Genomic DNA, 26,994 nt, shown 5'->3' with positions numbered 1-26,994 from the left:
CCAATGAAAAAAATTTTATGGCTTCTGGTCCAGAATGAGGTAAAATTAAAAACCATTGCCTGGTCATTAGGGTGTAAAACAAGCAGGTCACTAAGGGGTTAATAACTGTATGGGATGAACAGTAAATAAACAGCATATCTGCATGTTTTATTTTACATTTTGCACTGCTCACAAATAATGTGTCACCTGTACTCTGCGGATCAGTCCAATTACGGCAAAATTAATAGAGTCTATAAGGAGATAATCTTTTGTGAGAACCAGCAATATAGCGTTTCCTTCTACTGAGCTGTAGGGTTCATCCCCTGCATACCCCACATGTGCCTCCCATGACCCCACATGTGCCTCCCATGACCCCACACTGCTAGCCGACACACCTAGACAGGGCCCCTCCAGTCTATGGGCAGCCCTGCACCTCCCCGGGCACTCCGCATCTGCTCTAGAGCTCCGTACACACTCTAGTGCTCACAGCCCGCCCCCGCTAGAGTCATGTGACCTGATAGCATCACATGACCTGACGTCAGCAGGTCCTTCCTGAGTATAGCATGTAGCCATTACTGTGGGAGGCCCGCAGTGTAAACATGGACATCCTGAAGGCTGAGATAGCGCGGAAGAGAAAGCAGCTGGAGGAGAAGGAGCTGCTGGGGGTGAGAGGCTGCGGCTGATAGACACCAGTATATACTGCAGGAGCCGGCTGTATACCGTCCAGTGTGTAGGCACTAGTATATACTGCAGGAGACGGCTGTATACTGTCCAGTGTGCAGACACCAGTATATACTGCAGGAGCCTGCTGTATACTGTCCAGTGTGTAGGCACTAGTATATACTGCAGGAGCCGGCTGTATACTGTCCAGTGTGCAGACACCAGTATATACTGCGGGAGACGGCTGTATACTGTCCAGTGTGCAGACACCAGTATATACTGCGGGAGACGGCTGTATACTGTCCAGTGTGTAGGCACCAGTATATACTGCAGGAGACGGCTGTATACTGTCCAGTGTGCAGACACCAGTATATACTGCAGGAGCCGGCTGTATACCGTCCAGTGTGTAGGCACTAGTATATACTGCAGGAGACGGCTGTATACTGTCCAGTGTGTAGACACCAGTATATACTGCGGGAGGAGATGGCTGTATACTGTCCAGTGTGTGGGCACTAGTATATACTGCGGGAGGAGACGGCTGTATACAGTCCAGTGTGTAGACACCAGTATATACTGCAGGAGATGGCTGTATACTGTCCAGTGTGTAGGCACTAGTATATACTGCAGGAGATGGCTGTATACTGTCCAGTGTGTAGGCACTAGTATATACTGCAGGAGCCGGCTGTATACTGTCCAGTGTGCAGACACCAGTATATACTGCAGGAGACGGCTGTATACCGTCCAGTGTGTAGGCACTAGTATATACTGCAGGAGATGGCTGTATACTGTCCAGTGTGCAGACACCAGTATATACTGCAGGAGACGGCTGTATACCGTCCAGTGTGTAGGCACTAGTATATACTGCAGGAGACGGCTGTATACTGTCCAGTGTGTAGACACCAGTATATACTGCAGGAGCCAGCTGTATACTGTCCAGTGTGCAGACACCAGTATATACTGCAGGAGACGGCTGTATACTGTCCAGTGTGTAGGCACCAGTATATACTGCAGGAGACGGCTGTATACTGTCCAGTGTGTAGGCACTAGTATATACTGCAGGAGACGGCTGTATACTGTCCAGTGTGTAGGCACTAGTATATACTGCAGGAGACGGCTGTATACTGTCCAGTGTGTAGGCACTAGTATATACTGCAGGAGACGGCTGTATACTGTCCAGTGTGTAGGCACTAGTATATACTGCAGGAGACGGCTGTATACTGTCCAGTGTGTAGGCACCAGTATATACTGCAGGAGACGGCTGTATACTGTCCAGTGTGTAGGCACCAGTATATACTGCAGGAGACGGCTGTATACTGTCCAGTGTGTAGGCACCAGTATATACTGCAGGAGACGGCTGTATACTGTCCAGTGTGTAGGCACCAGTATATACTGCAGGAGCCGGCTGTATACTGTCCAGTGTGTAGGCACCAGTATATACTGCAGGAGCCGGCTGTATACTGTCCAGTGTGTAGGCACCAGTATATACTGCAGGAGATGGCTGTATACTGTCCAGTTTGTAGGCACTAGTATATACTGCAGGAGACGGCTGTATACTGTCCAGTGTGTAGGCACTAGTATATACTGCAGGAGACGGCTGTATACTGTCCAGTGTGTAGGCACCAGTATATACTGCAGGAGACGGCTGTATACTGTCCAGTGTGTAGGCACCAGTATATACTGCAGGAGATGGCTGTATACTGTCCAGTGTGTAGGCACTAGTATATACTGCAGGAGACGGCTGTATACTGTCCAGTGTGTAGGCACTAGTATATACTGCAGGAGACGGCTGTATACTGTCCAGTGTGCGGACACCAGTATATACTGCAGGAGACGGCTGTATACTGTCCAGTGTGTAGGCACTAGTATATACTGCAGGAGATGGCTGTATACTGTCCAGTGTGTAGGCACTAGTATATACTGCAGGAGACGGCTGTATACTGTCCAGTGTGTAGGCACTAGTATATACTGCGGGAGGAGACGGCTGTATACTGTCCAGTGTGTAGGCACTAGTATATACTGCAGGAGACGGCTGTATACTGTCCAGTGTGTAGGCACTAGTATATACTGCAGGAGACTGCTGTATACTGTCCAGTGTGTAGGCACTAGTATATACTGCGGGAGGAGACGGCTGTATACTGTCCAGTGTGTAGGCACTAGTATATACTACGGGAGGAGACAGCTGTATACTGTCCAGTGTGCAGACACCAGTATATACTGCAGGAGATGGCTGTATACTGTCCAGTGTGTAGACACCAGTATATACTGCAGGAGCCGGCTGTATACTGTCCAGTGTGTAGGCACTAGTATATACTGCAGGAGATGGCTGTATACTGTCCAGTGTGTAGGCACTAGTATATACTGCAGGAGACGGCTGTATACTGTCCAGTGTGTAGGCACTAGTATATACTGCAGGAGACGGCTGTATACTGTCCAGTGTGTAGGCACCAGTATATACTGCAGGAGCCGGCTGTATACTGTCCAGTGTGTAGGCACCAGTATATACTGCAGGAGCCGGCTGTATACTGTCCAGTGTGTAGGCACCAGTATATACTGCAGGAGATGGCTGTATACTGTCCAGTGTGTAGGCACTAGTATATACTGCAGGAGACGGCTGTATACTGTCCAGTGTGTAGGCACTAGTATATACTGCAGGAGACGGCTGTATACTGTCCAGTGTGTAGGCACCAGTATATACTGCAGGAGATGGCTGTATACTGTCCAGTGTGTAGGCACCAGTATATACTGCAGGAGATGGCTGTATACTGTCCAGTGTGTAGGCACTAGTATATACTGCAGGAGACGGCTGTATACTGTCCAGTGTGTAGGCACTAGTATATACTGCAGGAGACGGCTGTATACTGTCCAGTGTGCGGACACCAGTATATACTGCAGGAGACGGCTGTATACTGTCCAGTGTGTAGGCACTAGTATATACTGCAGGAGATGGCTGTATACTGTCCAGTGTGTAGGCACTAGTATATACTGCAGGAGACGGCTGTATACTGTCCAGTGTGTAGGCACTAGTATATACTGCGGGAGGAGACGGCTGTATAATGTCCAGTATGTAGGCACTAGTATATACTGCAGGAGATGGCTGTATACTGTCCAGTGTGTAGGCACTAGTATATACTGCAGGAGATGGCTGTATACTGTCCAGTGTGTAGGCACTAGTATATACTGCAGGAGACTGCTGTATACTGTCCAGTGTGTAGGCACTAGTATATACTGCGGGAGGAGACGGCTGTATACTGTCCAGTGTGTAGGCACTAGTATATACTACGGGAGGAGACAGCTGTATACTGTCCAGTGTGCAGACACCAGTATATACTGCAGGAGATGGCTGTATACTGTCCAGTGTGTAGACACCAGTATATACTGCAGGAGCCGGCTGTATACTGTCCAGTGTGTAGGCACTAGTATATACTGCAGGAGATGGCTGTATACTGTCCAGTGTGTAGGCACTAGTATATACTGCAGGAGATGGCTGTATACTGTCCAGTGTGTAGGCACTAGTATATACTGCAGGAGACGGCTGTATACTGTCCAGTGTGTAGGCACTAGTATATACTGCGGGAGGAGACGGCTGTATACTGTCCAGTGTGTAGGCACTAGTATATACTGCGGGAGGAGACGGCTGTATACTGTCCAGTGTGTAGGCACTAGTATATACTGCGGGAGGAGACGGCTGTATACTGTCCAGTGTGTAGGCACTAGTATATACTGCGGGAGGAGACGGCTGTATACTGTCCAGTGTGTAGGCACTAGTATATACTGCGGGAGGAGACGGCTGTATACCGTCCAGTGTGTAGGCACTAGTATATATTGCGGGAGGAGACGGCCGTATACCGTCCAGTGTGTAGACACCAGTATATGCCGCGGGAGGCGGCTGTATACCGTCCAGTGTGTAGACACCAGTATATGCCGCGGGAGCCGGCTGTATACTGTCCAGTGTGTAGGCACTAGTATATATTGCGGGAGGAGACGGCCGTATACCGTCCAGTGTGTAGACACCAGTATATGCCGCGGGAGCCGGCTGTATACTGTCCAGTGTGTAGACACCAGTATATGCCGCGGGAGCCGGCTGTATACTGTCCAGTGTGTAGACACCAGTATATGCCGCGGGAGCCGGCTGTATACCGTCCAGTGTGTAGACACCAGTATATGCCGCGGGAGCCGGCTGTATACCGTCCAGTGTGTAGACACCAGTATACGCCGCGGGAGCCGGCTGTATACCGTCCAGTGTGTAGACACCAGTATATGCCGCGGGAGGCGGCTGTATACTGTCCAGTGTGTAGGCGCTAGTATATACCGCGGGAGCCGGCTGTATACCGTCCAGTCTGTAGGCGCTAGTATATACTGCGGGAGGAGACGGCTGCATTCCGTCCAGCTGGACCGCTGTCTTCTGCATACTCTTGCCGTGTTCACGGAGTGCACAGCTGGTATACAGCTGAGCGCTGTGAGCAGGGTATACAGAACACAGCTGTAGTGCTGTCTTTTGCATACTCCTGTTGTGTTCACGGAGCGGGATACCAGCTGAAACAATAGTATCAGCGATATCCTGCTGAGAACTCAGAGCGCGGCACTGATGAGGCCCATCATTCACTTTCAGCTTGGTGAAAGAAAACGATGAGCGAATCATTAACAAAAACTGCACGACGTCCGTGGAGTTAGACCCAACAATTACCGCTCAAAAGACAGCTTTCAGCGAGAATCGTTGGGTCTTAATGGGCCATAAGTACTGCCACTGTCCTTCATGTTTGTATGCATGTCCCAGGGGGTGCACGGGATGCGGTTTCACCTGGCCCATAAGGCCTCTCTTCCCCATATAGGGAGCCCAGTACTATGAATAAAGTACTATTACAGGTTTTGCATTGGGGCCCAGGAGCTTCACGTTCCACCTCTGCCTGTCCCTTTTATATCACATGGATACATTCGGATTAGTTCCCACTAGTGTTTTGAATTTCTGTTCTGTATTGTGAGCCAAGCAGAAAGAAAACCTTGTTTTGCAGCCATAGAAATGTAATAAAACAGAAGGTCTTTAATTTAAATCCACTTCTGTTTTTTCTATCTCCCGCTTTCTTATACTGGAACAATACTGCAGCCGGCTGCGCTTTTTGTTTTCAGTTTTGGAAGCGGAATACTGCTGGATTGTGTATCGTTGCATTGTAGTCCATGGGAGACGGATGGAACTAGAAAGCAATCTGCTTGTCATGTGCAATGTGTGTTCTTGAGCGTACGCACCGCATGCTTTTCTGCTCTCCTTCGGTGGTGCCGGTGCCTCCTCTTCAATGAATGCGGTTAGCACTTTTGCCTTGTAGTGCTGGGATCCTAAGCTCAAATCTCATCGAAGACCACATCGACTTGATACAGATGTCACCCTTGGTCAGATTGTTAATCTAGGACACAAGCATGCGTGAATATGAAGCCCATTCTTTGGAATGGGGCATACAAATGAGCGATGTTTTCCCGTATTGCTCCACTATGCCAGGCGGGAAAGAAATCCCGGCACATCCTATCATTGGGTGTCACCTCGCCTATTGTTTCCAATGGGGCTGGCAATAGCATTGCACAGCGTACTTGGTGCATGCAAGTGCTATGTGATTTCTCCCATGGAAAACAGTCACAGACCAATATTGTGCTCGCCCATGTTTAGCTAGCCTTAGGCTGCCTTCACACGGGTGTCAAAATTGCGTGAGATTTGTGCGTTGCAAGACTCACATTAGCGATATTATCTTGCATCGCACCTCAATGAGATGCTATGCAGGAAACAAATTGCAGCATGTTCTATCCTCCTGCAGGCTCACATTGAAGCAACCATTGTTTTCAATGGTGACAGCAGCATCGTGAGGTCTCCCATTGAAAACAATAGGAGAAACCTTGCAATCCTCCTGCTGCGGCTGACTCACAGCAGAGGATTCCCTGCATGCCCGAAGTGATACTAGGCTGTTTTGACATGAAAACGCCTCACATCCTCAGGGTTTCACATGGTGGCAAGTGAGATATGGGGGTGGAATTCACAGCCCCATATCACGCATGCCAGTGTGCAGTTAGCCTTATGATCATTCTCCTCCTCTTACCCTTCTCCTATTTCTCATTCTTCTTATTCTCCTTCTCCTCTGTTGAAAGTGGAGGATGGAGAAGAATGTAGAAAAGGCATTGTGACTTAGTCATTAGCACTTTTGCCTTGTTCTGGTTTAAGTATGACCGAGGACAATGTCTGCATGGACTTCGTATGTTGTATTTATGTTTCTCGTTCTCCTCCAGAGAAGAAAGAGAGAAGAGCAAGCATGGTGGCTCCGTTGTTAGTACTGCTGCCTTGCAGTGCTGAAGTTGTAGGTTCAAATCTGACCAAGGGTGTCCTCTGTATTGTTTTTCATCAAAGTTGATGTTCAAAGTGTTTGATGAGATTTGAATGTAGGACCCCAGGACTCCAAGGTAGTAGAATGTGGCTCATTGGTCAAAACTGTCATTGAAGAGCCTTCACCACCCTTTTAAATGCAGAAAAACACCAATGAACAGAAAGCGTGTGGGTGTCAGCTGTCAAAGATGGCCACCACCCAACGTGTGTGGAATGGCCTAGACTCGCTCTATACACAGACATCTGACATGTGCTGTACATGTATAGGGCACATTGAGAAGGGGTGAAAGTTGAGTATTAATTAATTTAAAAAATGTTCAGTGCCACAGTTCTTGCCTTTTCAATGGCTTTTGTAATGCTAAGATAACAATAGCTATTCAATGGCTTAAGATGAGATGACTTGTCCAAGAAAGTTAACACTCTCCTAATAAACTTTACCAGGTCTGTAAGCCGAACATGCACTGTGAATGTAGCCTACAGTGCCTGTTTACCTGTGAAGTCATTGTGATAGTTGTATTGGGTAACTGTACATATCTTCTACTGATCATAGTCTGATGATGTTGACTGCTGCCAATCCTAAAGTTTATTGACTTGTTAACTGGGGAACTCCTAAAGGCCCTCTTAGACACAACGATTATCGCTCAAAATGCGCTCAAAAGCCAACTTTTTAGCGATAACCATTATGCCTAAACGCGCGGCCATCGTGCGCTGTTCGTTCATCGGTGATTTTTAGCTAGCTAAACGTTCTCAGCAGGATACTGCTGATGGCATTGTTTCAGCTGGTATCCTGCTTGGACTTCTCAGCGGGACACCGCTGACAGCTCCGAGAACAAAGCAGCTGTTTGCATATACAAAGCAGCTGCTGTTCTTGGCGTTATCAGCGGTGTCCCACTCTGCCTGCATTTAACTCTTAAGTAGCTAATTAGCTACTTAACAGTTTATGCCAAGATGGTCCCTCAAAACTGTCACTCAAACTATCGTTTGAGTGATCATCTTTCAGTTTAAATGGGCTTAAAATCCAGGGAATAGTAAGTTTTCCTACATCATATTATAGAGATTTAACACAAAAGCCTTGTGGAAATGGCACAGCATGGTGCACAATTTCATCCGGGGAAGCATCATCCAGCATGCTAGCAGCCAGTGACCCCATTTTAGCCAATGGGATCTGTTTGGCACAGATCAAGTCTGGCATGTGCTGGCTCTGCCATTTTTAATATTTTCTTTGCTTTGTGCAGAGAACAGAATCAAATAATGCAAGTGATGGCACAAGTGTGAAAGGGGCCTTACAGTACAACGCCTAATGCTGATCTCCAGAACTGGCTCACAGCGAGGAATGCTGTGTTTATTCTAGAATTCTGCTGTTAAACAGTCACAAATTTTGGTGGACGTACAATTTGCACGAAAATCTGAGTTTTCGACCGTTTCCGTCACTCTCGCCACTTTTGTTTAGAAAATGAATAGATGAAAATTAGGTAAATTACAGTGGAAATCTGCATCCGGTTTCCCTTTCAGGAGGAGAGGCATAGGTAGCCCAAGGTACGACAAACATATTAGGAGGCTTGTGCCTCTTAATACATTTGAGCATCCTTTTCCTGCGGCATTCATGTGACCCATAGTTTTTTTTTGTTTTTTTTTTCCCCTCCCCCTAGTGGTCCTGCATTTTGAAGGACTTTGTTTTGGGTGCCATTTTTAGGCACATCATGCATTCCCCCCCCCCCCCCCCCTCTGTATAGAAGAATATGTTAAAATGGCAGAAATCTTTTTGCAAAAACGGACTAGGTGACCTCAGCTCTATAGTTCCAAGTCCACTGTATATGTTCCCGATCCCCGCTGTTTCATGGCCACTGTATATTATGGTGACAGACCTTTAAGCTATTGTAACAATGTATTCAGGGTCATTCTAGTTTGAAGAATATTCTATTGCGATATCTTTGTTTCTGCCTCATAGAAGGAATTTTTTTTTTGTGTTTCAGGAAAGTAAGAAGTATTTCAAGCGCAGCGAACTTGCTGAAAAAGAAAAGGAGGACTACTTTGAAAGATGTGGATTCAAGGTATAGATTGTCCTTTGATCTTACTATCCCATTACGGTCTTGTTTTCATATCCTGTTTTAATATAATGTTTCTCTTTGTTCAATCTGTTACAACTGTTAGCCTTTAAGTGAGAAGCCAGCACAGAAGGTAGGTTTGGGGGATGCATGCCTTACTAAGGGTACATTCTCCAAATGGTTTCTAGTCTATTTTTGTTGAGAGATAACCATTTTGAAAATGAATGCTGTTGGTAGTGTGCTGTCATTTGGCTTAAGACGCTGAGCATGTAATGTCTTGACGTGTCTGGCGGCGTTTACTTGGACACTGGATCAAGTGAATATTTTAGTTCACACATTCCGTTTGTTATAAAATGACATTTTCTGCAATTTGGCATATTTTGAAAATCGTTCAGCTTGTGTCTGACCTTCTAACCGCATACATTATATAGTAGGGTATTGCAAAAACATTCTTTCTTTTTTTTTTTTTTTTTATAGCATGCCATACTATTGTTCGTAAGCAATTTTTTTTTTTAATTTAATAAATTAAAATAGTTAGTTTTGAGTCATCTGGGCTGACGGGCACCATTGCTTCCCAAGTATATACCTTAACTTCGTGCACGCTAGATGAGCAGATAGTGGCCAATGTAGCTTGTACAAGATTTCATAGAGGATGGCGCTGACCTGAGTAGGCAGGGGAGCTGACAATTGGCTGGACTGAGCAAATCTCAAAAACTGAGCAAGCGATGCTGTCTGCCCAGATGTCTTTTGAATTGTCAATTTTCCTATGTGGCATGCAGTAATAAGTTTTCGGAGTGATGTAGAATGCAGCAGTCCTAACAAGAACATGTCACTGATGGTGTTTACAAGTGGAATAGCACCTTGCCAGCAGTTTAATACAAAAAAAAACTGTGATAAGGTCCCTTTAAACAAGGATAATACTGAAACATAAATATTCCATTTTAACCCTTTCCAATCCACTGTCTGACGTCTGAAGACATTCTGATTGAAGGCTTTACAGCTCCAATGTCGGAAGACGTCCGGCAGGGTATTCTTACTGTATATTACTGGCCGCTTTGTTGTCGGGGGGGCCTCTCCAGCTTGTCCAATACCGCAGTACTGGTTCTAGCCAGCAGATGGTGCCATCGTATAACGGCAGAAAGAAAGAACCACCTAGGAAACCCTGAATCCAAAATTAAATTGCAAAGGGTTAAGATACAGCCCTAACAGCTGATCGCATTGGCGTGCACACATTTGAAAAAATGTCTTGCACAACAGCCATTAATATCCTCTTTCCAGCATCTCTGCTCTTCTTTCCCTACCCACATGATGTTCGCATGTCCTAATAAGACACATCTATATCCTGTTTATATGACCCAAAATCTGAAACTAACTTGCCAGTAGTACTTGTCACCGTAGAATTGTGCCTATTGTACAGTTGGCTTTTACAGTAAAGCAGATAAATTGGCTGGATCACGCAGTAATATAAACACGTATGTAAACGGCTGCTCGTTTGTCCACATTGGGAGGAAAAAGGCAGCAACTGTTCCTTTTACTGCCGTTTTGGAAGACCAAGCAATGCATATTATGGAGAATTTTACTTATTTGCTTTAGCAGATTATGGGGGAAAATAATGTAAAATGATATCAACATGGAATACAACAGCACCATGAATAGAAGAGGGGGGGCTAATAAGATCTAATACTTTTACTCTTCACCAGTTATCTACAAGTAATATGACCTTGTGAATGGTTGCTGGTTTAATACGTTCGGACTATTGGCCAAGGGCACGTCACATTTATGATCTGTTGATAATTTATCTCATGATCACCTAATGTTATCTGTAAACCTATATATAGGTGGGTGGTGGTGGTTTTAATGATTTGATGTACCTAAAATCAGATACAGTGGATGTATAAAGTCCACACACCCCTGTTAGAATCATTTCAGATTTATTTCTACCTACAATGTGACCCGTTATCTGTACAATTTCATTGGAAAACAAACTGAAATAATTTGGGGGGGGGGGGGGGGGGGAACTAAAATAATGTGGTTGCATAAATATGCTCACACGAAAACGAATACGTTATCGGTGTACCCTATGACTTTATGACCGCATTCAGTCTTGAGTTGGTGTCTATCAGCATGGCACATCTTGACTTGGTAATCTTTGCTCCCTCTTCCTTGCAAAAGCACTCCAAACCTGTTGGATTTGTGAGGGCATCTCGTGTATAGCGCCCTCTTCAGGTTAACTCACAGATATTTAATGGGATTTAGGTCTGGGCTCTGGCTGGGCCACTCCAAAACTCTTGACCTTTTGGCGAAGCCGTTATTTTGTTGATTTAGAGGTATGCTTTGTGTCGTCATGTAGAAAGGTGAGCTTTATCTTCAGCCTTTTAGAGGAAGCCTGATGGTTTTGTGCCAGAATGGACTGATAGTTGGAACTGTTCATAATTCCCTCCCCTTTGACTAAAGCCCCAGTTCCAGCAGCAGAAAAACAGCCCCACACATAATGCTGCCTCCGCCATACCTCACTGTGGGTATGACATTCTCCTGGTGATGCACAGTGTTGGCTTTACACCAAACATACCTTTTGGAATTATGGTCAAAAAGTTCCCCCTTGGTCTCATGAGACAATAACATGTTCTCTTGCATACGTCTGGCAGACTTAATGCAGGTTTTAGCAAAACATAACCGGGCTTGGATGGTTTTCTTTGTTAGAAAAGGCTTGCATCTTGCCCCCAACCCCACAGCCCAGACATATGAAGAATATGGGAGATGGTTGTCACATGCACTACACAACTAGTGCTTTCCAGAAATCCCTGCAGCTCCTTGCTGTAGGCCTTCTGGAGCAATTTTCTTGTGGTCTTTTCATTACTTTTGAGGGATGTCCAGTACTCTGTAATGTCACTTGTGCCAAATGTAATCCACTTCTTGCTGACCGTCCTCACTGTGTTCCATGGTAATATGTAATGCCTTGGAAATGTTTTGGTCCCTTCTCCTGACTGATACCTTTTAAAAATCAGATCCCTTTTAATGGTAAGCTCTTTATGGACCATGGCTTTTGATGGAAAATGTCACTAAGGCTGGCTTCACACGGGTGTATTTGCATAAGCAATGCACAGAGAATAGAACCCATTGATTTCAGTGCAAAGTTTTTGTTAGCGTACTTCCTAATGCACAAATTAAGTGTTGGAGCAGCACCCACTAGTGAAACCTCAACCCTTCAGTTTGGGTGCTTATCTTTTTTGTTTTAATGCGCTGTAAGCCTATTTAGTAATCTTTTGTCAACCACTGATGTAGCAACTGTTAACATGACGGGTGCATTGTGATAACTTTGTTAACAGCGTTACACCGCATCATAGTTACCGCACCGCATTAAATGTCCTGTTAATGTTTTCTACATCTGTACATCTCTGTTTGACTTCATTAGCTAAGAACTAGCTTTATTGCATTTTATGTGCTTGAACGCCCTTGTCTTATGACTGGGTACATGCATCTACTAATTTGTGTTTTGGTATGGCTTCTTATAGACCACCAGTAACATCTTATTTCATACATTTATGTAACGAGATCTAGTGCAAATATTTGATTGCTTATGTTTTTGCTGCATGAGTTATAAGCAGGTGAACTATGTAATACGAATAAACCGGAGTGTTGGGTAATGTCAGCATCATCACGTTTGGCTTCCTCTTAGGCTTTTGATGCATACTTTTCTATTAAAGCGAGTGCAGTTTATATGTTCGGTTTAGCCGTTATTCTGTTCAGTATGACTTGATTTGTACAGATTCACATAACAATGTTTTTGTTGTTTTTTTTAATTAGGTTCAAAATCAAGATGCAGAAGAAAAACCTTCAACATCAAACAACCCTGTGTTGGACTTGGAGCTGGCGGAAGAGAAATTACCCATGACCCTGTCTAGGCAAGAGGTGAGCTTGGTTACCGCTAAGGAATCAGCTGAGCATGCTCGTGTGGCGGCCCTGACCAGTTTTAGGCTGACTGCACAGATCTGCAGCTATTGAAAAGTGCTTCTTCCTGCAGACTCACGGAATTGAATTGCGATTTCTGAGAGTGGAGGAAGAATCACAGCAGGTTCTATTTTTGTGCAGTGTCGGCACGGACGGTTTCTATTGAAGTCAATGGAAGCCATCTGACCTGCGGCCCATCCGCAATTGACATTAGGTCACAGGTACCCTCGTCATCGCTTAGCAACTGCGCCGGAAAAGGATTTAAAAAAAAATCTGTACTGCAGATGTCTGATGGCAGCTCACCGCAGCCATCTGCAATACAAGTCAAGACAAGATAGGTATACACGGTTGGGGTCAGATTCCACTGCGGTCAGTTTCACACAGTATTTAGCTGCATTTTCTGTGCCATTTCTCATTGCATCTTTATGGGTAAAAACAGCTGTGAGATAGTAGTTGTATTTTTAGTCAAATATATAAAAATACATAGCTTTTTAAAAATTTTTTAACCCCTTAGTGACGAAGCCTGTTTGCGCCTTAGTGACGGAGCCAAATTTTGGAAATCTGACATGCGTCGTTCAACGTAGCATAACTCCGTAAAGGCTTTACATATCCCAGTGATTCTGACATTGTTTTTTCGCCACATGTTGTACTTCATTTAGGTTGTAAAAAAAGACCGCTATAATTTGTGTATATTTATTAAAAGTACCAATATTGGAAACATTTAGAAAAAATTGTCATATTTTCACATTTTCAACCGTAATATCTCAAATATGTCCAAACATACTGTACAAATTTTTGATAAGATATGTATTTCCATCTGTTTACTTTATTCTGAATGCACACTTGAAAAACTTTTTATTTTTTTTAACCATTTAGAGGACGTACAAATTTAACATTACTTTTCAGCATTTTGAGGAGCACTTTGTTTTCCTGCACCAAGCCAAGTTTGCAAAGGCTCATAAGTGTCAGAATAATAGATACCCCCACAAATGACCCCATTTTAAAAACTACACCCCTTAATGTATTCACTGAGGGGTGTCATGAGTATTTTGACCCCACCAGTTTTTTTCAGGAATTAGTTCAATTTAGGGGAGAAAAAATAAAATTTCATATTTTTGCAAATATGTCATTTTAAAGACATATTTTTTTCCTATAGAGCCCATGAAAATGAGGATTTACACCCCAAAATGGATACCCCCCTTTCTCCCGTGTTCAGAAACATACCCATTGTGGCCCTAATCTTATGTCTGGATGCACAACGGGAGCCAAAATGAAAGGAGCAGTTGGTGTCTTTCAGAACATAAATCTTGCTTGAAGGCGTTTTAGGCCCCATAGCACTTTTGTAGAGCTCTTGAGTGGCCAAAGAGAACCCCCACAAGTGACCCCATTTTGAAAACTAGACCCCTTAACGAATTTATCTAGGGGTGTACTGCCCATTTTGACCCCACAGTCTTTGAATAAATTGAAGCAAAGCAAAAGGAAAACATTGTGATTTTCGTTTTTTTGCAAAGTCTGTCGTTTTAAAAACTGCTTTTTTGGTACAGCACACACATGAATGAAGACTTGCACCCCAAAGTGGATACCCCTGTTTCTCCCGTGTTCAGAGACATACCCATTGTGGCCCTAATCTACTTACAGGAAACATGGCAAGGCCTGCAATGGAGGGAACACCCGTTGGATTGCAGGGCACAACTGAATAAATCCCAGGCCCCATTGCTCATTTGTACGGAATAAAAATTGACTCCCTAAAAATCCCCCCCCCCCCCCCCTCCGCGCCCTTTTCGGCGTTCCCCAAATCTTAGATAAAAGTAATAATGTGAACTGTGTAGTATTTCCAAAGACGGACAATTATGGAGGCTGGTTGGGATGGGCACATAGGGCAATAAAACCGTGTATCCCCTGTTCCTCTCATGCTTTTTGGGGGTCATTTTTTGACCTCAGTGGCGGGTATGGGGTGTAAAAAGTGGCGTTCCGTGAGTCTTCGTAAGCTTGATGAGGTGCGGCGGTCTCACACAGAAAGCCCTCAACAAGCTGCTCCTGGAACTGCAGGAAGGCGAACGTTCCCGGGGCTTCTTGTAAATTACGTATTATAGGTAGCGGTCTGAATAACGCCGGGCTTACGCAGCCGTAGGTGGAATCCGCTTGCAGAGGCCCGCAGCGGATCCAAGCTGTGAGCCCAGCTGTGACCCTGCGTACGGCCGCGTAATGTACTGCGCATAACTGCCTACTCACACAGGCAGTCATTCGCAGTACACATTTTTTTTGTTGTTTGTATTTCCCGCACCGTCGCTTAGCGATGACACGGGTACCCGCAGCCCGTATACAAGGTAGTTGCATATGGGCTGCGGGTATATCCATGACCATGGAGCACAATGGGCTCTATGTTGCCGATATCCGCGGTAAAATAGAACCTGCTGCGTTCTCTTTTCTGCGAGTGGATTACGCAATTCCAACCCGCTAATGTGAGCGGAATTGTGTAATCCAATGTGAAATCCGTAATTCCTATCCGGTCATGTGAGACCGGCCAAAGGTAGATCGCTACCTTTTTTTCACGTGACCGGGGACCGCTCAATGAGGCCACCCGCTACTGCTCCAGGCTCTCGTCGCCGAGAGCAAGGAGATTTTAAGTTTCCTGGGCTCCCCGACTCCTGCGCATGTGTCCGGTGTTTTGCCGGCGGTCGCATGCGCAGAATACGGGAAAGTTCACGGGAAAGAAGATTGCGTCGGGGTGCAAATACGGAGGCCTCCGGTAAAAAGTTTCATCTCCTCTCACTGATTGCATCGGTGAGGGGAGATGAACCTTCCCCTTTTTTTAACTTTTAGGTGATCGCCATTATTCTTTGGATAACGGCGAACACGTGATGAGGAACCGCTCACCGCGGCCCCCCGTGAAATCTCCAGGCTCTCGGCTAAGTTTTGTAGCCAGGAGCAGGGAGATTTTAAATTACCACGGCTTTTGCGCATGCGCCTGCCATATTGGCGACGGGCGAGTGCGCAGAAGCTGGGGTGAGGCTGCGGATAAATCCGCGGGCCTTAGGTACGTCATTTCATCCTCCCTCACGGATATGATCCGTGGGGGGAGATGAAACGCAAGCTTTTTTTAACTTTTTAAAACTTTTTTTTTTTTACTTTTTACCCCTTTTTTTATTTATATTTTTTTACTTTTTGCACTTTTGTTTTACTTTACATGATCACTGTCATCCATTGGATGACAGTGATCATGTCTCTTGTGACATCCCTCTGCTCTTGGCTACACATGGCAGCCAGGAGCAGAGCAATTTTGAATTTCCCGGGGCTCGAGCCCCTCTGTGCACGTGCCCGATGTCAATCATCGGGCGCGCATGCGCAGACGGGGATTTCGGGTCCCGGGACATCGCAGAGGATCGGGGGTGAGTATTTTCACCTCCCCTCATGAATCCGATCCATGAGGGGAGGTGAAACTTTACTTTTCTTTTACTTTTTCAACTTTTTCGCGATCACCGCTATCCAATGGATAGCGGTGATCGCGGGCCCGGGGACCGCTCACAGTGGTCCCCGGTAACACCTCCGGGTTCCCGGCTACCTTCAGGAGCCGGGAGCCAGGAGATTTTAAATTTGCCGGGGACACCCGGGCTTCTGCGCGTGCGCGTGACGTCATCGTCTGGCGCGCATGCGCAGAAGGCCGCCGGCGGGTCCGGGAGGACCAGATCTCCGGGGGACACCGCCGACAAGCCGTGTGAGTATTTTCAGCTGCCGTGATGGATCCGATCCATCATAGCAGCTGAATTACTACTTTTTTACACTGTTTTAATTACTTTTTTGCGATCGGCGCTATTCATTGCATAGCGCCGATCGCAATACCGGGGGGGACTGCCCGCATCCTGGCATGACAGCTCCATGCTGTCGGCTACCTGCGGGCACCGACAGCATGGAGCTGTCACATCCTCAGGCCAGTGGGCATTAATCCAAAGAGGATGCATAAAACTACGTCCTCTAGGATTAAAGCCCACTTACTGAGGACGTTGTTTCCCGATGGGGTGGTCGTTAAGGGGTTAAAGGTTCCACGCACTATTGTATTTGGGGTCGTTTGCTAGCTATGTTAATCTACAGACAGCAGATGGCCCCATTATAGCCTATGATGTTATGTACATTGACTTTTTTTTCACACGCAGATGTTCCATGTGAAAAAGAATTATCTCGTGCTATTCCTGTCCGTATCATGGATGAGAAACAGGACATGCCAAGGCATATTAATGTTCTGCTCAGCGTAAATTAAAAAGCGGCAGTGAAAAACGACTGTGCAAATGTAACAAGAATACATAAACTTTGCATTAAACCTCCTTGTTAGATTTTGTGAGCACTGTTCTAGGGGTCTATCGTCCTTAAACTATTAAGTTCCCTGATATTTCATTTGTTTACACTTGGAAAGCACTTGGGTTTTCAAATCCATAATAATAATTTCTGGGATTAAGCCTGGCATGCGCAGACTGATTTATCCATTTACATTTGCTGTGATGCTTCAGTGGAGCCAGTAACGACTCTTCAGCGGTAACGGAGTGGGTATTTGGTGAGCTGGTTGAATTCACCACGGCTCTGCTTTTAATATGCTACCGTATTTCCCTGGACTAGAGGATCCATCATCGTTGATATTCACAGGTCATATATAGTTTTTATACAAGTGCTTTCACTAACTTTTAATAGCTCATAGGATTGTTCAAAAGTAGAGATGAGCGTGCCTACTTGGCCACGCCCCTTTTTCACCCGAGCACCGCGATTTTCGAGTACGCGCCGTGGGTGAGTGGGGGTTGCAGCGGGGAGTGGGGGGGAGAGGGAGAGAGAGAGGGCTCCCCCCTGTTCCCTGCTGCTACCCCCGCGCCGCCACTCCTCCCCCCGACGCCCCCTGAATCTTTTCACCCGAGTACTGAAGTACTCGAAAATCGCGGTGCTCGATTGAGTAATTACTCGAAAAGAGTAGATTCGCTCATCTCTAATCAAAAGTAAACCGATGGCGGAAAGAGGGTTTTTATAGTTCAAAAATCAAATGAATTAAGAAATGTGTTCTACTGTTTACATTGTCCTCAAACACCATTACGGGCTTTACAGAACATTTTGGGTGGTATATAATTACATATTTCTGAGTTTACATTTCAAAAGTGAGTTTAATTTTGGAATTGGTGCCATATAAACACTTTGCTGCCAATACCATAAAAAGTGTTATTTCTTGTAGTATAGTGTAAGCATTTAAGATCTGCTCTTCATCATTACTGATGGTTGACAAACCTCAATCCACTATCATCTTGAACAGCAATCATTTTAAGTTAACATTGGATCAGCAATTCTGCAATATTGTTTATTCCTCTGTTAATGGGACACTACTAATTAAGTTTGATTTCCGTCTCGCATATTCTTCCCCATGGGGTCGTCTAGGTCCTGTCCTACTTTTCACCCCAGGTAGTTTTTTGCATGGAGGACAAAACCAGCGCTGGTTTCACAAAGTGTAGTGTAAAACCAGCATAAGATGCTTTAAATCTTCGATCTGTGGTCCAGTTTGCATTAGATCATTGATTGGGTTTCATATATAAACAGATGTATACGCTGACCTTATTCATGGTAATTTTAAGGTGAAAAGTCACACAAGAATCGGCTTATTAATTAACCTAGCAAAAGTCTGTTTATATAAAGTTAAACCCCCACTTTTGGAAAGGTGCTTGAATAGACACTCTGGTATTTCCTCATCTGCACTATAGATTTGCTTATAATGAGAAGATTATCGTTGTCTTTCAACCTTCAGCAGACAGCCTAAAGGGCCATTTATACAGGACGAATGTCGGGCAAACGATGCCTGACACTCGTCCCCACACATTCTAGCTCCTGTGCTGCTGCAGGGAGCTAGTATCGCTGGCTCACAGTAGGGTGGCTGCTGGAGATGTCTGTCCTCACTCTCCCCCACCCCGCTCTATTCACTTAACATAGCAACCGTTGAGTACTGAATGGCTGCTGTATTTACTGAACGCTCATCGTCCATCGTTTTATGCAGCCTAAACTATGAAAGATGAGCTGAACGATGATTGCTCACTGTAAATAGCAGCCATTCAGTACTGAACGGCCACTAGGTTAAGTGAATGGAGAGGGGTGGGAGAGAGCGAGGAGAGAAATCTCCACCTGCCACCTCACTGTGAAGCAACGATCTTCATTTCTGTGTAACAGCATGGGAGAGTGTATTCGAGGACAACTATTGGGCATGGTTGGCCCGACATTCATCCCATCAAAATGGGCCTCTAGGTTCTTTTCACATCCTTTTGGGCTTTATTCACACGAGTGTTATGCGGCTATTCAGCCACGTCTTCATGCAGGCAGAAAATTTAAACCATCTAAGGCATTGAATTCAAATGCATTCGTTTACATGGGCGATTTTCCCCAGTGGGGAAAAATAGCACATACGCTGTCGATTCCAACAGGCGCTTTTACGCAGGGCCAGAAAAGATAGAACTGGAACTATCTTGTGGCCGGAATACGCAGACTGCTCTCATAGACTCCCATGGGAACTGGAAAAATAGGGAGAGGGAGGCAGTTTAGCAGCCTCCAACGCGTAGAAAAGCATACAAGTTCCTCTATTTAGGCATTTGAAGTCATTTCGAGGATTTATGCTGAGCGAGGTGTTTCCGGGTTGCGGCGTATTTTGTTTTGCTAATATGTTGCACCCGGCTGTGCGAATGGACAAGAAAATGCTAATTAAGCTTGGCACTTGATTGCGTCATCTATTCATTCAATTCAACCGCACATGCGGGCGACCATAAAAACACATTCTCTCGCGTGAAGGAGCCCTTATTGTAAGATTTGTCACAAATCTTGGATTGCTTTTTGCCAATTTCTAGTTGGACTGACCGCTGTACCTCCTGCCTCTTATTGACATGCACATTGGCAACTACTGATATCTCCTCTCCCCATTGATAACACCTGCACTTATCAGGACTTATATGTATTTTCAATGGGGAGGGGGGAATAAACTCCTGACAGACATTTCTGGTGGAAACTTAATTTTCTCAGGAATAAAGGATCTAATGTGATAAAATCCAACATGGCAGACTCTTGCCTTTCCCTGCCATTGGGGGAGAATCGGCACACCCCATACACATTACATAGTTGGCTGTAACGCCTGATGTCTCTGGTTTTTACACAACAACTGCATAATCTGAAGCAGTTTCATTCCTTCAGAAACGCTAGAGACCTGATAGACCTTATTAACAATCAGTGGTGTTGCCCACCAAAGCCTTTACGCTAATGTGAGCAGAGCCTAAAGTCACAATTGGATGCAAAGCTCTACCTCCTCAGTATAGGAACTACCACAATATTCAGTAGTTACTTCAGCACTTACACCACCAGTCAGAAGTTTTAACACCTCAATTTTTCCAATGCTTACTAATATTTACAGTTTAATGTTTCTAATGTACTTTGACATGAAAGCATAGAACAAATAAGTTAAGATGAATAAAAATAATGGATTAAATCTAGATTTTTGATTCTTCAAAGTCGTCCCCTCTAGCTGATATTACAGCTGTGCACAATCGAGGCATTCTTTGTACAATTGCATTCAGATGCTGTTTAGAAACTTCTCACCATTGTTGCAGAAGTTTCCACAAATGTGCCGCACTTGTAGGTTGGGATGAACTGGACAGGAAGGTAAAAGCGAAGCAAACGAGCTCAATTGTTTACATCTGGAGACTCTGCTGACCGTTCCGTTCTTTGAAGCCTTTTGGCTGCTTCTGGTCTTCTTAAATAGTTCTGACATAGAAGTATGTTTTGGGTCACTGTCTTACTATAATATGAACCCCTGAACAACTAGGTGTACACCAGAAGGTATTAGATGGCGTACCAAAATGCTGTGGCAGCCCTTTTTGTCTAGTATGCCAGTCACCCTGTGCAAGTTGCCAACTCTGGATCAAGCAAAATAGCCCCAAACCATGGCTCCTCCTCCTTGTTTGACAGTTGATGCCACACACGCCATCCTTTCACCTACGCATACAGAAACCCTGTTGCAACGTACCAAGGATGCCGCAGTTTGATTCATCAGTCCATAAGACCACCTTCCACTCTGTATTTTGCAGCCTTAGCATTGGCTTTCTTAATGATACTCTACCTGTCAAACCTGCAGATAGAAGTCTGCTCTTCACAGTTGAAATGGAAACTTGGTTATTTTTTGCTGCATTAGGCTGCCTTCTCACTGGTGTGAAAATTGAGCGAGTTTTGTGTGTTGCAAGACGCACAAATATGAACCCCCTATTCTTTTGAATGGGGTCCTACACATGAGCGATGATTCCTTGCATGGCACCGCAATGTGATGTTATGTAGGAAACAAATTGCAGCATGTTCTGTCTTGTGCGTGCTCTCAAATCGCAACGTCCATTGTTTTCAATGGGACCAACAGCAGCACCACACCACACGATGTCACATTGCATTGCGTGCACCCATCTCCCATTGAAAACAAGGGGAGAAACGCAGCAGCAGAGGATTGCTTCCTCGCCGAAGTCCTACGAGGCTGTTTTCACAGGAAAAATGCCTCACATTCTCGGGGAATTCACATGGTGGGGAGCGTGAAATGGGGGTGGGATTCATTGCTCCATATCGCGCTCGCCAGTATGATGTTGGCCTTAGGGCCCTGTTACACATGACAACTATCGTTATCCTGCAGCGCTTTGAATGATAATCGTCCTGTGAAACAGCCTGCAGAAAGTGATCGATTGGAGGAGAAACGTCTGGTCATGCTGTTTACAGTAAATGGAGAGGGGCAGGTGGAGAGCGGGGAGAGAACTCTCCTCCAGCCGCCCCGCCTTCCTGCTGGCTGCCCTTTGAGGGATCCCGCTATACTCACTCTTGTGCTGAGCAAGCATCACAGGGACGAGTGTCGAGCATCGTTTGCCTGGCACTCTTATGTAAGCGGACCCTAGAGCTGTAGTTGAAGATTTTGTGGTGTGAGACTCTGCATGCAAACTGTGGTTTTTTTTTTTGTTTTTTTTTCCCCTTTGATCTGCCAGACCCTTCCCTATCAGTTTCCTGTAGTTTACAAATGCCTTTTTTGATGGAAACTATACTGACTGTCCCCTTGGCTTTCTTGGCAGTTTCTCTGTAGGACAGACCTACACTTCTAAGGGTTATAATTGTCTGGTTTCTTTGGTTAATTACCTTTTTCTTGCCACTATGATAGCAATGTGTTCTGTCCTGAAGAGCAAAACTGTCACAATCCTGCCCTGGAGGCTGCTGTGTAATGCAGTGTGTTCCAACCCTGGTTACATAGAATCAGAGCGTTTGAAAGCAATCTACAAAAGCTGAAACACCTGTAGGAATAGTTTGCATCCAAGCTCAAACCATAATTTGCTTTCTGTGCTGCAGAGCAGCTGTAACTGATGTGTTTCAGGTTAAAATCTTATAATTTTTCTTTAAAACTTATTTTGAACCATTTCACGTTATTTACTGGACTGGAATTGTTTTAATGCCCCAAATAACTGGAAACCTTGAGGTGTTCTAAAACTTATGACCGGTAGTGTAGATCGTTCTCATAGAGAAAAGATGTAATTGAGTAGAACTTGGTCTGAAATGACAGTTGTAGGAACTTGTGATTCTTAGTGTGACATTCTGTTTATAAGGACATAGTCACAGCTCATTTTGCCTATGTTTGGCATATACATCTGTATGGTAAGAGAGAAGTAAACTAGCATATACTGGAAAGCCCCCAGGTTTTCAGCGGGACCTATGTATGGTAAGTGGCTTTCAGACTAGTGACAAATCTGCCATGTCTGAATATACCGCAGCAGCTTGTCTGTTCTCTCATTACTTTTACAAGGATAATGGATCCATTTTCTTTTATAGGTCATACGGAGACTGCGAGAAAGGGGTGAACCCATTAGATTATTTGGGGAAACTGATTATGACTCTTTTCAGCGCTTACGAAAGATAGAAATTCTGGCTCCAGAAGTGAATAAGGTATTTGGCGAAAAAATTCCTATGTGTATCCCAGATTCCTAAAAACTGGTCAAATTTATATATTTTTTTTTCTTAATTTCCAGGGATTAGGAAATGACCTCAAAGCTGCTTTGGATAAGATTGACCAACAGTATCTTAATGAGTTGGTAGCCGGTCAAGAACAAACAGAAGATGACACACAGAATGACTTAAAAGTTCACGAGGAAAACACAACAATAGAGGAACTTGAGGTGTGTCTCTTGACTTTGGTAGTGTGTGATCTCTAACCGGAAATACGGTGTTGAAGCGTTATTCCAGTTGACACAAAGTGCAGACTGCTCGGCTCTTGTTTCTCAGGACACAGTTGTGATCAATAGCTTCAGTTTAGCTGCTCGGTGTTCTAAGCTACAAGGATGCATTTACATGGGGCGCTTTAGTTGGAGTATAAACTAAACCAAAGCCGCATGTTTTTTTTTTTTCCAATGTTTTTTTGCGAGTTTTCACTACAAACACTGCAAAAAGGCACACTGTTTTCTCAATGTGATTTGGTGTTCCCCCCCCCCCCCCCCCCCATTTTTTTTTTTTACCATAACCAAAAATGCCCCCATGTGAGTACACCCTAAGGAAAGTCTGAGGCTGTCTGAAACCCACTTCTGTCTCCCCAGTGGCTCAAGTTGCTGCTCTGTCCCTCATCCATGCTTTTACACTACTACAATGATCAAAGACATCAAAGGATGAAACTACCTATAAGGGAGACATGTAGCCCACATACACTGAGCAGCATCATGGGAAACAATCACATGTTGATCACACATATTTAGTATGACATTTTAATGAAAACGTGTTTTTATTCATTGCAGTTTTGTGGAATTGGTCAGAGAAAGCTACTGAACATAATTGCATTTGAAGCTAAAATTTTGATTTATGTCTGGGCAAACACATAGGTTGGATTTTGTTTGACTTGTGTATATGACATGCAAGAAATTTTTTCAAATGTTCATTACACTTTGACTCTACCCAAAAGCCCCCAAAACTTCAAAAATAAAATGACAAAATTTTATTTACCACTGTTCTACTTAATAAATAATGAAAAGAGTCTCTTCAAGGGGAGGAAAAGTATAAAAATGAGAAAACCCTCTAAAAGTCTACATAATGAACTAGAGTATAAAATGAACGTGTTACTCATCCGCAATATGCATGGAACTAATATCAAACTAAATTTGAAAATCACTTCCAGAATTGCTGTCATTCTATTCATTGATGAATCTGTCAAACCTTTAGATCGTCTAGTCTAACTTTATATTACTTATTAGCTGACTTGGTTTGTGCCGAAAATTGCATCAAAAGATTGTACAATTTGTGGCATGCCATGTTGCTTTTAGGCCACACTCGTTTTTCGTAAAGCCATGCCCCTTTATCAGGCGAGCTGTAAAAATTGTCTAAAAACTTATGATAAATGTGGTGCAAACATAGTAACTGGTGGGTTTTTTCTAATAATCCCTCCCTCTTACTTTTTTTTTGGCTCCACTTTCTCCCCCCAATTATGGGAACAGAAAGAACACCTCTTTCCTTCAGTATTCAATACTTACTTTGCATTTCTTGTGCTGTTAATGACTACGAATTCATGATAATTATCCATCATATTATCGCTAGAGAGCCACTCGTTTGATTTGGAAAATCGATGCAATGATTCTGTAAAATGGCCAACAAATGTTTAAATTTGCCTGTAAATATTAAAGTAAGCTCCATAAGGAATTGAACTGTTTTGTACCCTGTAAACAAGAAACGTTCAGTAGGATTTAATGACTGCAATTACCGGTTTGTCTTTATGAAAATATATATTTTGATTTATGTTATATAGGTTATAATAAATTATATATCTCCTTAAACACAGTAATTATAGAGCAGTACAATTTATACTCCCTGTTGGCAAGACCTGTAATATCCACTAATAATGGCTGACAGAGTGGAGAAGGGGCAAACGAATGCCAATGATGAGTTGCCTTCTTCTACTCCTACCCAGCAGCAGGCTTTTTGCCCTGATAAGGGTGTTCCGGTATTCCAGCATCCACAGGGGATGATTAGAAGCGTAACTACGCTCAGATTCGACTTTGGGTGAAAGGTTTAAAGCATTCTAGGAGAAACAGGTTTCCTGCAGCAGATAACTAGAGATTTCATACAAACCTCTGGAAAGTAGGATTTGATGGCATCCAGAGGGGTTGGAACAGGTGCTTGAGGTAGTGCAGTAGATGGTCTGCCTGTCGACTGCAGCTCCTCTCCTCATTTAAATGCCTTAGCTTGAGCTGTAAGGCTGTACTTCCTCATTGCGGTTTTACTGCATTTCTGTTTTTGGCAGCGGTTTTTGATGTGTGTGTCACTTGCTTTCCGGAAACCATATGTGCCTTCCTGCAAAGAGCACTTTTGCAGTGCATTTTTTAAGCCAATCAACTTCTACAAGTGAAGCCTATTATTTCCATGTGCTTCACTTGTAGAAGTAAATTGGCTCAAAGTGCATTACAAAACCGCGTCATTTTGCGCTAAAATGTATGATTCTCTGGAAGAGTTTTTGATGTGCAGTTAACATGCATCTTAAAACACTGACAAAATGCTCTAGAAGGGCAGTAAAGCTGAAGTACAAAAGCCAGGATGGAAACACTGCTTAAGGCCTCCTTCCCACGAACGGATTTCCGCCGCGTAATTCGCGGCGAAAATCCGCTGCGTTGCACGCAGCTATTAGGTTCTATTGAACCTAATAGCTCCATGCTCACGATGCGTAATTCCACCGCGGAATTACGCACCGCGATTTCTCCCGTCCTCACCCGCAGCATGCTCTATTTTCTGCGGGTGAGGACGGGCTGTACGCACTGACGGCTTCCATTGCAGTCAATGGAAGCCGTCCATTCACGCTATCTCCCGCTGTAACCAGCGGGAGATAGCGTGAAAAAACGCTTTCCCGCCCACCGCCGAGCGTCATATGACGCCAAATGACGCGGCCCGGCCGCGTCACGTGACACGGCTGGTGACGCGAGAGCGGTGGGCGGTGACGAGCGGTGACGAGCGGTGACGCGGCGGTGGTGGGCGGGGAAGCGATTTCACGCTATCTCCCGCAGGTAAGTATAGGGGCTCTGGGGGGCGCCGTGACGGGCTTCACAGCGTAATATTACGCTGCGGAGCCCGTCACGCTCGTGGGAAGGAGGCCTTAATGGCTTAAACCTGCCAAAAAATATATTTCTAAACTTTTGCTTTATAACTTGTCTTGCCGTTTGTTTAGATTTTTTTTAACCATCTATCTCCACACTGCAGGTTTTAGGGGAGTGCCTGGGACGAGGTAATGACTACAGAGACATGGATATCATTAATAAAGTCCTTAAGGTAACTGTAGCAGGGACTTGGCATGTGGAAAAAGCATCAAGCATTGGTGTGTGTATTTATTACTGAACAAGGACCCCCTCACCCCATGATGTCCAACGCCTTTGTGAGACAACCCTTCAGCATATGTACTGTTGGGGCATGTCAACATGGGTGTATGAAGATTTCAGTCTGTGAATGCGCTGCATATTCACAGACCGAAATCCCCCTATTCAATGCGTATTTTGGCTTTTTCTTTGTGTACATGTACATAGACAAACTGACCACAAACAAGTATCTTTAACTTTTTTGCTGGCAGAACACAAATCTCATACTTTTGACATTATCACTTACAATGCCGCAATGAAATACCTATCCTTGGATCACAGCGGGCATGATGCCATAATAGCTGGGTTATTGCAGTTTCTTTCCCCATCCTTATACACGGACATTTCAGAACTGAGACTTTTCCTTCTGCTGCCCTGCTAGCCTTTGTGAACTGATATTCTAGGATTAGATATCAGTATAAATAGTGAGGAGCCGTACACAATGTATATTATGAAGTTGCAACATTTTTTTAAATCCTCAGCTTAACCATCTGGCGACATGTTTTTTGTGTGTGTGTGTGTGTGTGTGTACATATATATGTATATAGCTGGGATTGGAGGTAGCTCTGATCTTGGCTGTTTAACCCCTTCGATGCCGAAGTGGATTACACAC

At 44.5% G+C, this 26,994-nt stretch overlaps 1 protein-coding gene across 2 annotated transcripts in view; it reads left to right on the top strand.

The window, feature by feature from the left end:
* Positions 1–500: 500 nt before the first annotated feature.
* The window catches only part of PRPF18 (pre-mRNA processing factor 18), a 39,454-nt gene continuing 12,960 nt past the window's right edge, over positions 501–26,994 (top strand). Inside the window, exons 1-7 of one of the 2 annotated variants that reach the window (XM_066592030.1) lie at positions 501–644; positions 8,971–9,048; positions 9,149–9,175; positions 12,847–12,951; positions 22,834–22,947; positions 23,031–23,177; positions 26,230–26,298. In XM_066592030.1, coding sequence (XP_066448127.1) covers positions 579–644; positions 8,971–9,048; positions 9,149–9,175; positions 12,847–12,951; positions 22,834–22,947; positions 23,031–23,177; positions 26,230–26,298 — 606 coding nt within the window. In that variant the 5' untranslated portion in view covers positions 501–578. The remainder of the gene's footprint in view (positions 645–8,970; positions 9,049–9,148; positions 9,176–12,846; positions 12,952–22,833; positions 22,948–23,030; positions 23,178–26,229; positions 26,299–26,994) is intronic. The other variant, XM_066592031.1, reaches the window with a different exon arrangement.

The sequence above is a fragment of the Eleutherodactylus coqui genome, chromosome 2, assembly GCF_035609145.1.
Source record: "Eleutherodactylus coqui strain aEleCoq1 chromosome 2, aEleCoq1.hap1, whole genome shotgun sequence".
Classification (NCBI taxonomy): Eukaryota; Metazoa; Chordata; class Amphibia; order Anura; family Eleutherodactylidae; genus Eleutherodactylus; species Eleutherodactylus coqui.
Note: the sequence above shows the minus strand (reverse complement) of the source record. Positions and strands in the feature narration are given on the sequence as shown.